Genomic DNA, 16,355 nt, shown 5'->3' with positions numbered 1-16,355 from the left:
TTTTTACATTTTACAGATTTCTCATCTTTTCTGTTGTCACCCATTCTTAAATCCCTTGATTCTTATTTAATATTAAGTAAATATATAATTAAATAATTATTTATCTCATCCTTAATATTATTTAGACCAAGTTTGCCGAAAGAAATCGTTAATACCTGTGTAAAATAATTAAACAGTAATAATGATGTACAAATTATATTATGAATATTTAATCTTATCATATTATAGGATTCTAATCCCACCAGTGTTTGGAATAAATTTTATTATAATAAATTATTATTAGTACTAGTATTACAAATTAGCTGTAAGGGAAATTTAAGGAAATTTTTTGGTTGGTTTCAGAATGAACTTCTAAGCGAAAAAAAAATAGATTAGGATTATGTGTTTTAACGAAATAAAGGCCTATCAACAATAACTAGATAAACATACATTTTTTTTTAGCAAAAGAAATTAGAAAAGTTCTCATTCTAGAACTATAATTAATAGGATAACCATTTATGCTGCTTTGGATAAAAATACTATTTTTAAAAATTCAATCAAATGACATCATGATCAATAAGAACAATAACATTTGTTATTCAATTGATCTTACTAATCAAATTTTATTAGACAAGGTAGCATAAATGGGTTATCCAAAAATAGTTGAAAAAAACTGATGAAAACTTGTATCAATTTCTTTTGTTTTATGTAGAAAAATGTATATTTAACTAGTTAGTGTTGATCGTTATCGTCCTATTATAAATAAGATAAGATTAGTAATTTATTCAAACTGTCATTTCTAATAAATGCCTAAATTGCCTACAAAACTTGAAATACAATAATGAAAAAAAACCCAGGGTAATCAAAGGCCTTTAACGAAATAAAACCCAACACAGAAAATCCTTGTACTCATATGGTCTGACTTTAACATTAATTTCACCAAAGTTGTTCTCAAGTTGTTGAGATATGTTGGTTGTAGAAGGCCCCTTTTAAAAGCTATACTGCACACCTTCCTATTTGTTGCATTATGTCATGGGTTAGGAAATATTTTTTTTAATAATCCTAGTGACTTCTATATGAGATTTGTTTTAATTTTCTCTCTGACATTTAGCATTTTATTGCAGTGCTCATGATTACAATTTTGTTTGAAAAATAATATTTTTGGGGTTTATTTTTATTATGTTTTTTTTTTTTATTTTTCAAATGGGTAATTTTACTACATGAGATGTTACTGTTTATTTAGGGAATTATCACTAGCACCAAAATATGTTACATATTAATGAATTGTAATATAATAATTGTATATTGTAGTTACATACTAAATAACATTACCTAGTAAGTGTTTGCCTTTCTGATTATTATTATTTTAGGAGAGGAATGATAATATCAATTTTACCTGGATGTTTTTTCGGTTGATTGTCGCAGTAGAACAGAAGGGTATAAAATGTTAATTGTTGTAGGAATTTAATATGGTACCAGCTCATTAACAATAACTGTATTTCAATGTTAATAATATATGTCTATATAGTATAAATAATTATATATTTTAACTGAGAATTTTAGTACTAACAAATGTAGTCTTTATTTTACACTATAAATGTTGTAGCACGTTCTGTCTTAACTTCTTATTATATTTTGTGAATTTTTTCAAATATTGTTTCTGTAATGCAATATTTGCTTAGAATGTTTTTCAATCGGAGGCATTGCTTAAGTGTTTAGCGCGCTCAGTAAAACCATATATGAAACAATTTGTTTGACATATAATACTTAACCTAAACAGTACTTTGTTATGAATTCACATATCAGAATATTTGACACGTCACTAAATTTACCACTGTAATTGGGTTTTTTAAACAAAATTCTGAATTTGGAATAATCAGAGCAATAGTGCCAGTTTACATTCAACTTTCCCAATACCTCACTTTCTGAAAACAAAAAACTTTCCCAAAAGTTGACTTTTCTTGAATTGTAAAAACTACTAAATTCGTTTTTTACCTTTAAAAACACATTTTGAATACCAGTATTTCTCAAAAAACAGATTAGGCCTTTTACAAATAACTTGCTATGACATCACACATATGTGTAAAACCTGTTTGTGTACTTGCTATGATGACATCACACATATGTGTATAAAAACCTTATTGTGTACACAAACTTAAATTTGCCATAATAACGAACCTTGAAGTAGGCATTTAATATTGTAGAGAAAGTACATTGAATCCTAAGAATGCTTCTAGACTCAGCAGTGATATTGCCTATTGATTCATGTAGAATAACAGCATTGATTCTCATTCCAATTCTGAGTATTTGTACCTGCCATCATATGTATTATTTAATTAAATTTTCTCACCTAAATACCTTCACTTCTATCAAGGCTGTCATGTTTGTAATTTCCACCTATACTATATTTTTATAAACATCTAGTCTTGTATCATAAAACAGTATTAAATAGCTTTATGTCTACAGCTTGGCCAGTGACGAGAAAATTGAAGCCCTGATTCTTTTTTAAATGTCTTTGTTATGCTTTTTTCAATTTCCTTTAATGACCAAGTAATAGTCAAAAAGGTTCTGGATATGAAATTGGCGAAAATGGGGGGTTGATTATACTTAGATTTCATTACAAATGGAAATGGTCAAAGTCCTACATAGGGGTAGAATTATACTTAAGCATGGGTTATATAAAGGATATTATCTTTATACTTGCCCCAATGTTTTTTATTTATCCACAACATTTAACAGCAAACACATGCTTCATAAAATATGTTTATCATTGGAATAACTTCCAAAATTAATGTGTCCTAATGTTTTTATTGATTAAAACTTCAATAGATTTCCCGAAAATCAAGTTTAGTTTTTTAATTATTTACATCCACTTTGTAATAATTTTGTCTAGATTCTATATATCCGAACTTTACCTGCACACTCTTGAATATTCATCTTGTATTTTATGCAACATTAGTAATAAGAGGTTGATAATAAATATATTAGAATATTAATGTTAAATATCATGACAATGTTTTAACATGTTTTATTGTATTTTATTTTTAGTCGTGTATGTATTAAAAGGTATCTTCATTGTCAAAATAAATAAATGCAGGTGTTGACATTAACAGTACAATAACATGAACATTGTGATTATTATTTCTGTAAGCTTGACCAGATTTCAAATACCGTACAGGTCACCAGTACAGTATGCCACGTTTCAACCTTTTTGACGAGACAAACTCATTGATAAATACTACTTTTCTCTTCCTATCACATTAATTTATTACTTAAGAGATTTTCCAACATCAAGGGCTCACGCTTTGATGGTCTCCAGACAACCAGGACTTGCTTGCTTTGCTCTCGTAAATGCACAACTTTAAGTCATATAGAAAGTCTATAAAAAGTTCAGCAAGTAATGTAATATATATTTATTTGACTTTTTCGCAACTTTTGAAAGTGGTTTCGTCATTTATGGTAGCATTTTGTCTTGTTGCTTTAAAGTTACAGGTTCAATTTGAATGAATAGACCCACATTTTCGGGCAAGTGGACATAATATATCGACACTTTTTTCGTGCCAATTTTCTTGTATGTGGTATTAGACTCGCACTTTGAGCTCATCTCATGGCTATGCTTTTTATATTTATCCCATACACACACAAGAGAAATTAATTTAACTCAGCAAATCTCTCAAACCAGCAAATCTCTCAAACTTTCCATAAGACGGCCAATTTATTTTGACATTTATAACATTCTATATTTTACCCAAGAAATTTATTTTATTATTTTTTCCCGGATTTTTTATTATTTTTTTGTCTTTGTGGAATTCCTTTCATGTGCCTTTTATCTAGTATCATATATTCAGAATGGATTATTTCTAATTCAAATTCCACTACCTTTGTCTTGCATAAATATTTCAATTGATCTACAGTAGTTGTAGCAGTTTGGAATGTCAATCGCGTCGCTAATTTACAATCAATAAGAATCAATAATTACTATATTAAATAAAACACTGAAGAGCTTCTGTTAAATTACAACCAATCAAATACAACGTGTGTAGCAGTTCCATCACCATCTATGAATAACAGGCATAATACAGTAAAAATCATTGTCATTCATTAGAAGTATTAAGGAGAGTATGCACACAGTTTGCAACTTGATGCATGACTGCAGACTGCTATCACATAATGTAGGAATTCTACCTACATGCTCATCATAAGGATATTAATAATATAATGGGATTATATTGTAATTACTTGCAATGAATGGTAAGATAATTACGATTGTTAAGTCTTTATTAATATTGATCATGTTTCATGTTGTGCATCTTATACATCATAGTATGATGTCTGTAGCAAAACAAACAAACTCGTCATGGTGACCTAATCTTCAAAATGTTGCTGATGATATGAAGATGCCCCTTGACATGAAGCTTACGTGTGTCCAAGTTTCATTTAAAAAAGGCTGTTAGTTTTTAAGTTATAGTCAATTTAAGAATTTCAGAAAATCAAAAAAGTCGGGTGCACAACTACATATATACGTGCACCTACTGGCCGAGTTACAGCTGAACAGCTTTCACCGTTTTAGAGATCTGCTGCGCACAAAAATGAGCAGAAAAAATGAATTTTTTGACCATTACAATAGGCTATCACTCTACAGAGAGGGATAGCCTAATAATAATATGCAATTACGATATTAACAAACAGTATTAATTAGAATTTAAAAGAAAGTTTTTGTTGCCTTAAATCAGTGTAACAACAATCTCAATAACAATGTGAACTCGTAATAATTTGGGCATGTCAATCTGGTCAAACTAAAGAATAATAAGTTGTCAATATGAGATTCATTTTAAAAGCCTATTTCACACATCTCTTGCAGCAACGAATCAGTATTCATTGAGCCACATCAAACACACAAAATGCATTAAATTTTAGGCATCTGTTCAAGTTGAAATTCATAGAAAACACAGATGAAATCTATACAGCGCAGGTTGAAAATATCTGCTACTTTACTATTAAACAAATTTCTTTCCATTCCATTATTCATTATATGTACTTAATTGTCATATGTTAATGTTATGTTAAAAAAGATGATTTTAAATCTGCCATGTAACTCAAGAATGATTTAGATATTATGAAAGAGTCATGAGTGGAACTAGGTCAGGATTGAACCCTGGACCTTTAGATTGGAAGGCAACCACCAAGCTACAGTGCTAAATATTTAAATATTTATAACAGTAATGTACATTAAGATATATTATAATATATCAATAATAAGAATATTATCATAGTCGTATAGTCTCAATCGCAATCATTGCCATGTACCTTTCCTTAATATGGATCAGTAATACTTGTATAATCTTATTATTTTTTAATCTTACTAAATTGTTTAGTTTTTTGTTGGTCTTTGGTTCCATGTTCCATGACTTTTGAATCTAATATATTCGTTTACATTTGAAATTATTCTGTATAATGCTCAGTAAATTTATGATCTGCTCATCATTATTATTTTATCATAATTATTATTATTAACTACAGGATTATCCTTATAAATTTAATTGTTGAGATATTAACTTGTCTTAGGCAGTCCCGCCAAAAAATATTTTATCTTTTTGAGTTCAATTTTTTACTTAAAAAAAAAATCTTATATTTGATTATAATATTGTGTTATGAATACGAATTGCACTGGCTGTAGTAATAATTACAAATTATTATATCATTTTAGTTGGTGCAATTTGATATTTCCTATTAAATTAATTCATTATTCACATCACGTCGTTTTAAATCAAATACATTGTAACCAAAAACAACTGTTGTTTTTGGATCTTTGAACACTGTTTTAACAAAGAGCTTCGGTTAAACTTGCTACAGACCTCGTTAAATTTATTACCTTTGATTCGGTTAATCCCCAGCTAAAATGCTTCGTGAGTTGACACGCAGTTCACCTTTGAATGTATTAGATCGTCGTCGTAGAAGCTGTTGCATGATGGGATTCAGATAAGGCTTTGAGTTCGTGTATTATGTGTGTGTGTTAATATATTGTTCTGTATAATATACAGTAATATTTACACAAGAAGAAATCAGAGGTTTTTAATATTTTCTTTCAGCTTCATATTTACGATGTAAGTACTTTAGCCACAGTGTAATAAATAAAAAAATGTTTTTAATTGTTAATTAATTAAATTTTATTGGAATAATTTTAAAAAAATAACCACTGTGTATAGTATAGGTTATTGACTTAAGAATATGGGATAGGCGCACATGCCACTGTACACAAAAAAAGGAATATATCTACATCTTTTCTTATCTAAAGATTACATAATAATATTTATTATTTTTTTAGATCTTTATTATTTATTTATTTATTTATTTATTCTTTATACTGGGTAACCTTCCCAGTAAAAAAAAACTGTTCTCCCAGTGGGATTATATAGAATTATAATTTTATAAATTATACTAATAACCCCACCATTTTAAAATTGTTTCATTGTTACTGAGTGAATGTACTGTATTGTGTTTTTTTTATTATTTAAATATATTATATTTTAAATTAGTATAATTATAATTTGTTTTTCTTTTTTTTTGACAAAGTTTTATTATAGTCAGTGTGGAATGAGCCAATTTCACCAGGTTAAATATTCTTCATTTACATACACCCCAGTTATTTTTGCTATTTTGGGTCATTTTATGTATGCTAAAAAATATTAGCAGCTTATTTGCATACTAATCTCGACAGGATGAAAATTCAAATCTCTACTCACAGTTGGCATTTGTGTTCACAAGTCATATGATCAGTTTTAGTTGGACATCACCAATTCTACCAAAATACAAACACTAATACATTTTTATTTTTCCAAAATTTCTTCTTTAGTGTCCCAAATTCTGGCCTACTATAAATGTATTCTTAAAACAATAACTATGTTTAAATGTTTTTTATTGATAATTTGTTAATAAAATGTGTACGTATTTTGCTAATGTCCCATACATTTATTTATTATATCCATTTCAACAGTACAAAAATATATAATCTAAAAATATAAATACAGTATACTGTATCAGCTGTAGGAAAATTCAGAGAGACAAAAGCTAATGCCGTCACCGGTAAGATGTTACTCCCCAGCTCTCCCAATATTATTATTGTATACTTTTTAAAATTAATTCTTGATTTTTGTCCATCTGCAATTTTACTTAATGGATTAATTAAAAGTAAAATGGTTGTAAGGACCTTGAATTGGACCATTAATATTCATATTTAATATCTATTTAATGATATCAGAAGACACATGTTTGTGATTACCGGTATTGATAAGGTAACCATTCATCCCGCTATTACCAGCATCTGCTGTTTGTAATGACAATATTTAGTATATAAAATTGGTGTTGCTTCACCATCATCATCAAATGAAAAAAATCGAAATCCCTTGATATTGTGTAGCAATAATTATGTTACAAAAAGTGCGATATATTTATGCAGTAAATAACTATAAATTATTTTAGTTTGCAGCAATAAGTAATTTTTTTCTCTTTTGTGGGGGAAACCCACTTTTATTGCAATGATAAACAATATGATACAGGTTATATTATCTATCTATCTATCAATAAATATATATAAGTAATATTACACAGTCTGAGGTAAAAAGATTATAGAAAATATTTTGGTATTGTGTTGAAATCTAAATATGATAAAACAAATATGTATACATAAGTAATGTATTGTATATATGTGTAAACATTGTTCAATCCTGTATAAATACCCTGTGTAATGTTTTACTACAATGAGTAAGAGCAGACCATATTATATCATTGAAGTAGGCTTATATGTTAATAATCTATTAGAATGACAATAAAAAGACAAACAAAACAAAAGCATATTATACATTGTAGATTATTGATGTTTATTATTTGTAATCAGGTTTAACAAGTATTTTATATAAGTTTGTGTTTTATTTTTTTGGAATTACTTTTATACAGGGTGTAAGGATATTTATTTGTTGGAGGCAATGTCTGAGACAGAGCAGAAGCGGCAAGGTCGTGTTCATGAGCTACTGGACACAGAGAAGGCTTACCTTGATGACATGGTTCTTGTGGTTGAGGTAATATTGTGTTGAGTCACCACATCCCAACCCAATAATGGAAACATTGTTTCTGTGGAAACACATTCATGGGATCCAGCAAGGGTCGTATGACAAAACAACTTATTCCCATTTTGAAACGTTTACACTATTTAATCAATTGATTCTTGAAACAAAAATTACCAATTCATTTTACTAATTTGAAAAAGCTCATATTAAATTCAATGATTCAAATTATTTCATCAGGTATTTAAAAAACCAATGGAAGAACAAAAGCGATTAAGCAGTCAGGAACTTGGAATGCTTTATGTTAATTGGAATGAACTTATACAGTGCAATACTAAACTTCACAAGTAAGTGAGATTATACCCAGGTCAGTACTTAACATTACCATTATGACAACCAATTGTCACCTTTTCTAACATTTTGCAAATAATGAAATTAGTTCTAAGCTACCTATTGACTCCCGTATAAAATATAAGATCCTTTTCCTAACATTTAAAGCGCTACTGCTTAATCAACCTACTTATCTCCTTGATCTTCTTCTCTCCTACATCCCTCTTGCTTGTCTTCGTTCGGCTGATCAAAACCTACTACCTGTTCCTAGAATTAACACCAAATATTATGGACAAAGGTCTTTTATGTTCTCTGCTGCTTCTCTTTGGAATTCTCTCCCTCGTCATTTTACTCATTCAATTTCTATTGCTATTTTTAAGAACTTAAAACGCATTTTTTTAACATCCAATATTTGGTTTAGTTGATTCTGGCGCTATACAAATACCTAAAGTATTATTATTATTATTATTATTATTAACAATTGCAGTTCACTAGCAAGGTTGCATACATAATTAAGTGTCTTTTGTATTCTATAATCTATAAGTATCTGTATCTGTCTATAAGATAAGTAAAAGAATGTTTATATTTACAGAAGAAGTTTAAAACTGCCCTGTGAATGTTAATTAATTAATTTTGAAATTAAATGATTTGACACCCCAACCGAGATTCAAAACTTCTGCATCATATGCAGATGTCCTAGCCATTAGGCCGGTCAATAGATTGGCTGCAAAACTAACTCATCGCCGACAGTGATGGAAACAGGAGTCTTCAAATTTGCACCAATATATCTTTTGAAAAAATTATTTCGTACAGTATATAAAAATAATAACTTAAAATATTAAGAAAATAGGATATAAATACTTTTCAGTTTTTATAAAATAACTTCTATTTGTACTGCAAGAAAATTATTGGTTTTTTGGTATTAAATTCTTGCATTTTTCGCATATGAGGATTGTATAAAGATAGATTCTTGCATTGATACACTCACAAACAGTGTGGTGCATGACTTAGTAGGGAACTCTACTTCAACTGGATTATCTATTTGGCCGATGTTATACAATCACATTGCATAGAGCCTCTCTGGAATTACATTAGACTCTTAACCAATATATTGAAACCTGTTTTAGAAAGATGCATCTAGAAATTGAACAATGTATTAAATAAATCATACAAAATCTTTCATACATTTTTTATTCGAAATAATTAATGGATGCTCAAAAACATTATTTATAAATTCTATTATTCTATTATACCGCTAAGAAGTTTTAACCTGTAGTAATCTGGCGTACACACATAACAAAATGATGTTAAAAGGCTAAGATATAAAAATGTATTTAATCATAAATAGATATATCTCTCCAAGGTTATTCTTTGTGATAAAACTAGAAACAGTGCAATATCTAGGACACTATCACCTGAGGGAATACATCCAAGCAGCTTACACATAGATTAATGCTGAAATTAATAATGTTCTTTTTTTTTCTAGAGCAATGCTTGTACGAAAAACTATGAGTGGAAAGAATCAACCCGTAGAACAGATTGGTGATATTCTATGTGAACAGGTAAAGCATGCTTCATGTTTGCTAATTGATTCTTACACTCTTATCAATTTGTAATACTATTATTATATGCTTAAGTACAGTGAAAAAAATCATTAAAACATTGTTATTTATGATGTGCACACAATCTAGGTGCAATATATGCTTTAACACTATGACCAACCCCTATTTAGGGGACACTTTATTGGGCCCTAAGGGTGCCTTAATAGGATTTCTATTGTAGTTATTAGTTTTTAGTTTTTTATCAGCGACACATATTGTCACTATGTTGCAACCAAAATAAAAACAAATGAAACAATGAAAGCAAAACATAACAAAACATAAACAGAAATAGCTAAGTGTACTTTAAGGTTTATCGCAAATTGCTTGTGCTACGCATGGTGGGAAAGGTTTGGAAGCAAGCATCACATTGTATACGTACATGATTTGTTGTTTGTATGTACACGTTGTGACGTTTGCACACAAACCCTTCTCGTGCATTGTGCAATGACGTTCCTCACAAAATCAAGCTATTTGCGATAAATCTTATGGGTGCATAACATGTCAAACATGGCACATCACATATGCCAGCAGATGACTTCATGGCCCTTTATCATTAATTTTTTGATGGATTTAGATTCTGTAGGTAAAATGTACAGAATTGCATATTATAAAGTACGACTTTGGTAATTGTTTAACAGTGTAACGTAACCAATCGGCTGCAGTCTGCATAGGCTAATAGGCTAGACAATCGCCTACTCTTTTTTTATTTAGTGTATGGCATTTATCTTCATGCATATACAGTAACCCCTTCAGTTTAATGTCACATCAAAAAGATGAGGCAATATATGTGTGCGTATTGCTTACAGCTGCAGACAAGAAGTCATAGGCATGTCTGAAACGTGCCTTTGCATGAAACTGATCTCTACCAATCGTGCCATTTTGTTTCTGAACAAATTTAGATTGAATATATCCATATTATCAGGTTTTTCTACATCTAGGTTTTACATAAGTATTGAATTAATGATTCTAGAAACTTGTCTAGTTATACATCATTTATTTACTAGTTATTTAATATGAATTTTATATGAAATATTCAAGAGGGAAATTGATGTGTGACAGTAATACCTACAAGGTTGGTTAAACGTGATGAATACCATGTGAAATGGAAACATGTGTTCCACTTCAAATGACCTGAATCCATAACATTGTCTGTCAAAAGCATTATGCTAAATATTACATGAAATGCCTTCAACCAAATATATCCGGCATATTTATGAAATATGGAAACTGCATTAGGAGAATAAATAGGTATTGGGGCTAATAACTGCAGGTTCAGTTTCAAGTAAATTTTAATGATAGTTTCTGATGAAAATTTAGCAAAAATGTTTATGTAAATGATGCTTATTTAAAAACAATCCATTTAACATTCAATTAAAGCCTCATGTATGTTACCCAGCATTAACCGAAAAACATAGTCAGAACATTTTTATCTGATTTTGCTTTTAAAAAAAAGCAATTACAGGGCCAAAATCTAAAATAAAAAGGGGTTAAAGGATAAAAATTCACTCATACTAAAATGTGTAATAATTAACCCTAGTTTTGATCACATTTTGTGTCAGTAAATCTTGGCAATATAATAATTCTTTTATTGTCATTATCAATGATTTTCTTAAATCGATTTTTACCTGAAATTCATATAAAAAAATAAATATCCTGGATTTATATAGCGCCTAATGTTGTGAAACCTCTAAGCGCTGTACATAAACTAACACAAAAAAGTGGATTCCGACCATGCCAAAAAAAAAAAACCAAACCGCAGTAAGAGGATATTCACATCATTGTCACCATGAAAATTATGTTAAAAAAAATTTGTTATACATATTGTTTTAATGTTAATATTTTTCCATATTTTCTTATTTTTACCTTTCCAAATTCAATAGGATCATAATTTTCTATCATTGATATCTTTATTCTACTTCTCATGCCGAATTCTCTTTCCCATGACTTTAGCTTTCTTAAATAAATTAGATGATGCAAATGTATTATTCAAAATTTCAACATGATGGATTGCTAATATTACCGGCATCGTTATCACATATCATTCAAGCACGACCATCTTCGTCTAAGTCTGAATTTAAAACTATCCATTTATTAGTGAATGCTTGAGGCACACTTTCACACATGGCACTACCCACCTTCGTATATCAGTCAGACATAATATGAATAAAGTGCATGTTACTGCTTCAAGGACTTTTTGTATAACAAAACAAAAATAAGTTACAGAAATTCCAGATGATGATTATTGTTGTTGACAAAAAAGCTTTTATTATTGAATGTTTTATCATAGTATAGTATAATATAGTATATATATAGTACTAATGTATTATCTCTATCATGATTTTTAAATTAGACGTAATTTGGTGAAACTTCAGTGCAGTATAAAATTAACTAATTAAACTGAAAGGATGAACAAAGAAAACTAAGAAAGTAATTAAATTATATGAAATTGGAAAGAGATAAAGGCAAATAAAACTAATATATGCGTGGAATATTATAAGGAGATGTTCAAACATACTGTAGTCTCACTGACTGAATTTCTCTTTATGTCATCTTTATTTGGCATTGATTAAGTTTTCATGACAATTTCATTCTGCTTCATTAAGCACATATATGACCCATGAACTGATGATAAATTTTGAAGATTTTGTATGTGGCAATTTTTTATGTGAGAATGAATTGCAATTGTTATGACCTTTATATATCAAAACAAATATATAAATAATTCTATTGATTACAAATAATTTTACAAAGGTATATGCCATTAATATAGCTTTTCTAGAGGCATTATTAGAAAAATTCTGTCCTCATGAAAGCCATATTCTTTTAACATTTCCTGAAGGCTTATTAGGCAAGATATGCAAAAAACATTCAAAAAAGGCAAATAATGCACTGTTTTTACAAAAAGTATTTTAGTACTATTAGTATTAATTTGTTATTAGCCAGTTGTAAGGTTTAAAACTGTATGTTTAACCCTGACATAGTTACAATTGCTAACAGGTAAAAAACATTGTTGACTTCTAGCTAGCTTAGCATACTTCCCAGATTCTAAACAAGTGGCCCACATTGGCTTATTAAAACAAAACTACAGTAGGCCCTATACAAGATTTAAAATCTACACCCTTTTAAAATTATGTCTTATTATGTTTTAAGGTCTGTCTACACTATCAAACTAGTTAAAAAGTGAAAATTTCAAGCTGGTTACGGCCGTGATTAGTTTGACGAAAATAGTGTGATGTCATGTCCAAATATGGTAGTTTTGGGACATCATTGTTTCCATATTATTGGATCACATTTTTTGTCACATGAGGTTGGATAGTGTAGACAGAGCTTTAGACTCGAAAGTATAATTTAATTAATTAAATTATGGATAAGGTTTGTCAATATGGAATATATAATTTTGTTTTCCACATAGAATAATTCATATCGTGCTTGTTTTTTTAGCTTCCTCATCTGACCCCTTACATAAGGTTCTGCAGTTGTCAACTAACTGCTTCTGCCATGCTGCAAAAGAAGATAGATTCAGACCCATCCTTCAAAGACTATTTAAGGGTAAGCTCATGGTGTTATATTCATTTGATAATTATTTATTTTAGAAAGTATCCATAGAAAGAAAAATAAGAATATACAGTAAGTATAATATAATATTTATTGGTTCATTGTAAAATATGTTGGAAATTTTCCAAACAGTGTACCATAAGTTCAGCGTCCGAAGCTGTATATACATACTATATGCAATAGAATATGTAAGAGTAAATCAATCTAGGTACAAAAAGAAACATGTTTTTCAATGAAACAGACAAGATGATAATGTACACAAATCTGAGGAAACTAAAAAATTCCACCATTTTCTATATAACTTCTTTTTTTAAATAAATTCACCTTTATTTATTTCCACCTTAAACAGCTATATTGATGGTACTTCAACCATCACTACTTTTCACAAATATTTTATTTTTATTGCTAGAACATCGCCAGAGACAAGAGAACCAAAGGAATGCCTTTGAGTAGTTTTTTAATCAAACCAATGCAACGTATTACTAGGTATCCAATGTTAATTGAAAAGGTAAGTGTTCATTTAAAATAAACGTACCCTAGTAAAGCTGTCCTGGCAAAATTTACATTTTACCTGATGGAATGGTGTGGAAAACCCAACTTCTTTGTTAAGGGTTAATTGGTTCAGTCTGAATCTGTTGTGTTTTCTGGCTTTATATAGATTTAAAAAAACAAACCTTCATTACACGATTACAAAATTTGTTGAAGTAAGCCACAAACATGCTGTTAGTGCATTATGTTTTTCTTCAATTCAAGTAGACTTGCCTCCCACACAGTCTTGCCTCTTGCAGTATGCCATCTTTTTGCATTCATTTGCATTTATAATATTGTCTTATTTATTGTTTGAATATTCCATTTTAATGTTACATAATTGATTCACTTTGACCAAAAAATTTGGATAAAGAATATATTTACCTGAAAAACTGTAATTTAAAGCAAAAAATACTTCTGTCAGATAATGGATATTATTATTCTTTATTCAGTCTTTTGATAAGTAAAATCATTATTGTTGTTTGTTTTTATTAAAACTTCCAAGATCTAAATTTAAAAATACATCTTTAATTATTTAAGATAAAGAAGAATCGTAGAAGAGATACACTTTTTGTTTTGATTAGTTTTGTGAGGCATGTTTAACTTGTCCATGGCACAATGTTATTCTTCACCAGACACATGTTATAAAATTCTCAATAGAATGCGTTTATATGTATATTTCAATAAAAGGTGTTAGAACTGCTGACAAGTTTTAATGAAATTTGGCACATATAGGAATCATTTAGTTTAGTTTTTTGTAGGAGATGCATTATATATAAATCAATATTAATCAAGACTATAGATATAATATATCGGTCAGTATAATTTTTATATAATGTCACATTAATTGACTTTCGCTTTTTTCAGCTCGACCTGTCTTTATACTATGAAAATTAAAATTTGACATTGAAAAATATGCAAATCAACAAATTCTTTCTTATTCTTGAAGATTTTAAAATATACAAGTGAAGATCATATAGACCATGATAACATCAAATTAGCTCTTGAAAAAGCAGAAGAACTTTGTCAGCAAGTGAATGAAGGAGTAAGAGAACGAGAAAACTCTGATAAGTTAGAATGGTTACAGTCACACATTGATTGCACAGGATTGCCAGAGGTACTATTATAATGTATATATATATAATTATAATTTATTTATAATGAATTATTCATTTTTATTTTACTTAAAATCACATCCAATGACCAAAAGCCAACTACTGTAATATTCTATTGGATGTATAACAATAATAACAGGCAGTTATTATATATGAATATATCCAAGGTGTGTCTAACAAAAAATTTGATATTACTTCTGCAGGAACTTGTTTTCAATTCACTAACCAACTGTCTAGGTCCAAGAAAATTTCTACACTCCAGTGTGTTACTTAAGGTATGTAAATTCTACTGTTTTGTATATACAGTACAGTAATATGGAATTTTTTAATTTTTGCGTGACAGCAGAATTGATTTAATATACAGTCAATATAAATACAATAATGTTAGTTGCAAATAAATCTGTAAATAAGGCCAAAACCAGAAAAAAAAACTTATTTTTCTTGTCTCTTTAGACCTTATATTTGATAAAAAAATACAGATAAACGATAACAATATAGCAATAGTTATGATTACCATTAGCATTATTATTAGATTAGTGTGCATCTCATATTAATCTTCGTGATACATCTGAAACTAGAAACCCACTCCGAGAGGGCATACCTCCGCCTACTGTAAAATTCTCCTACATAAGATTTCTCCGGTAAAAAAAATATATATATATATATATATTTGTGTGTGTCTTAATGCTGTTTGTGATTTAGGCTAATTTCATTACAAGCATGTGTGTTGGGTGTAATGGTTATGTAACAAGCCTTTCAATTAACAATAGCTTCAGTTGACTAACAATAGAACAGCAACGTGAAAATCAAACGAGTGAATTTGAAAAGAAATAGGTTTTCTAAACTACTCGCATCAAAAAACGGGCACATTAAATCAAATTATGTTTTAAAATTACAAATCACAAATTATAACTCTTGCCTCTTGTTAAAAAATGAAGTTTTTTGGACAAGTAGTTCTCGAGAAAATGCAATTTCAGTTTACTTGTTACTTTAAGACTGCTCGCCGGCTTTTGAAAAATTCTGTCCTATCTTTCAACACTAGCAGGTCTAAAAAAGTATACTAAAAAGTGGTCCAGAATCAGGACTGTGGTCCCAAATGGTCCCAAAATTTAATGGAATGGTCCTTGACCACATATCTATCTGTCTATTCATTTTGGTAAAGATCTTGTAATTACTTTTTGAGTAAT

The 16,355-nt window shown here is 29.0% G+C and overlaps 1 protein-coding gene across 1 annotated transcript in view; it reads left to right on the top strand.

Moving 5' to 3' along the window:
- The window catches only part of LOC140055143 (intersectin-1-like), a 52,417-nt gene that overhangs the window by 30,008 nt on the left and 6,054 nt on the right, over positions 1-16,355 (top strand). The window contains exons 30-36 of the mRNA XM_072100369.1: positions 7,933-8,054; positions 8,280-8,386; positions 9,856-9,931; positions 13,412-13,519; positions 13,935-14,033; positions 15,003-15,170; positions 15,372-15,443. Coding sequence (XP_071956470.1) covers positions 7,933-8,054; positions 8,280-8,386; positions 9,856-9,931; positions 13,412-13,519; positions 13,935-14,033; positions 15,003-15,170; positions 15,372-15,443 — 752 coding nt within the window. The remainder of the gene's footprint in view (positions 1-7,932; positions 8,055-8,279; positions 8,387-9,855; positions 9,932-13,411; positions 13,520-13,934; positions 14,034-15,002; positions 15,171-15,371; positions 15,444-16,355) is intronic.

Source organism: Antedon mediterranea, chromosome 7, assembly GCF_964355755.1.
Source record: "Antedon mediterranea chromosome 7, ecAntMedi1.1, whole genome shotgun sequence".
Classification (NCBI taxonomy): domain Eukaryota; kingdom Metazoa; phylum Echinodermata; class Crinoidea; order Comatulida; family Antedonidae; genus Antedon; species Antedon mediterranea.
Note: the sequence above shows the minus strand (reverse complement) of the source record. Positions and strands in the feature narration are given on the sequence as shown.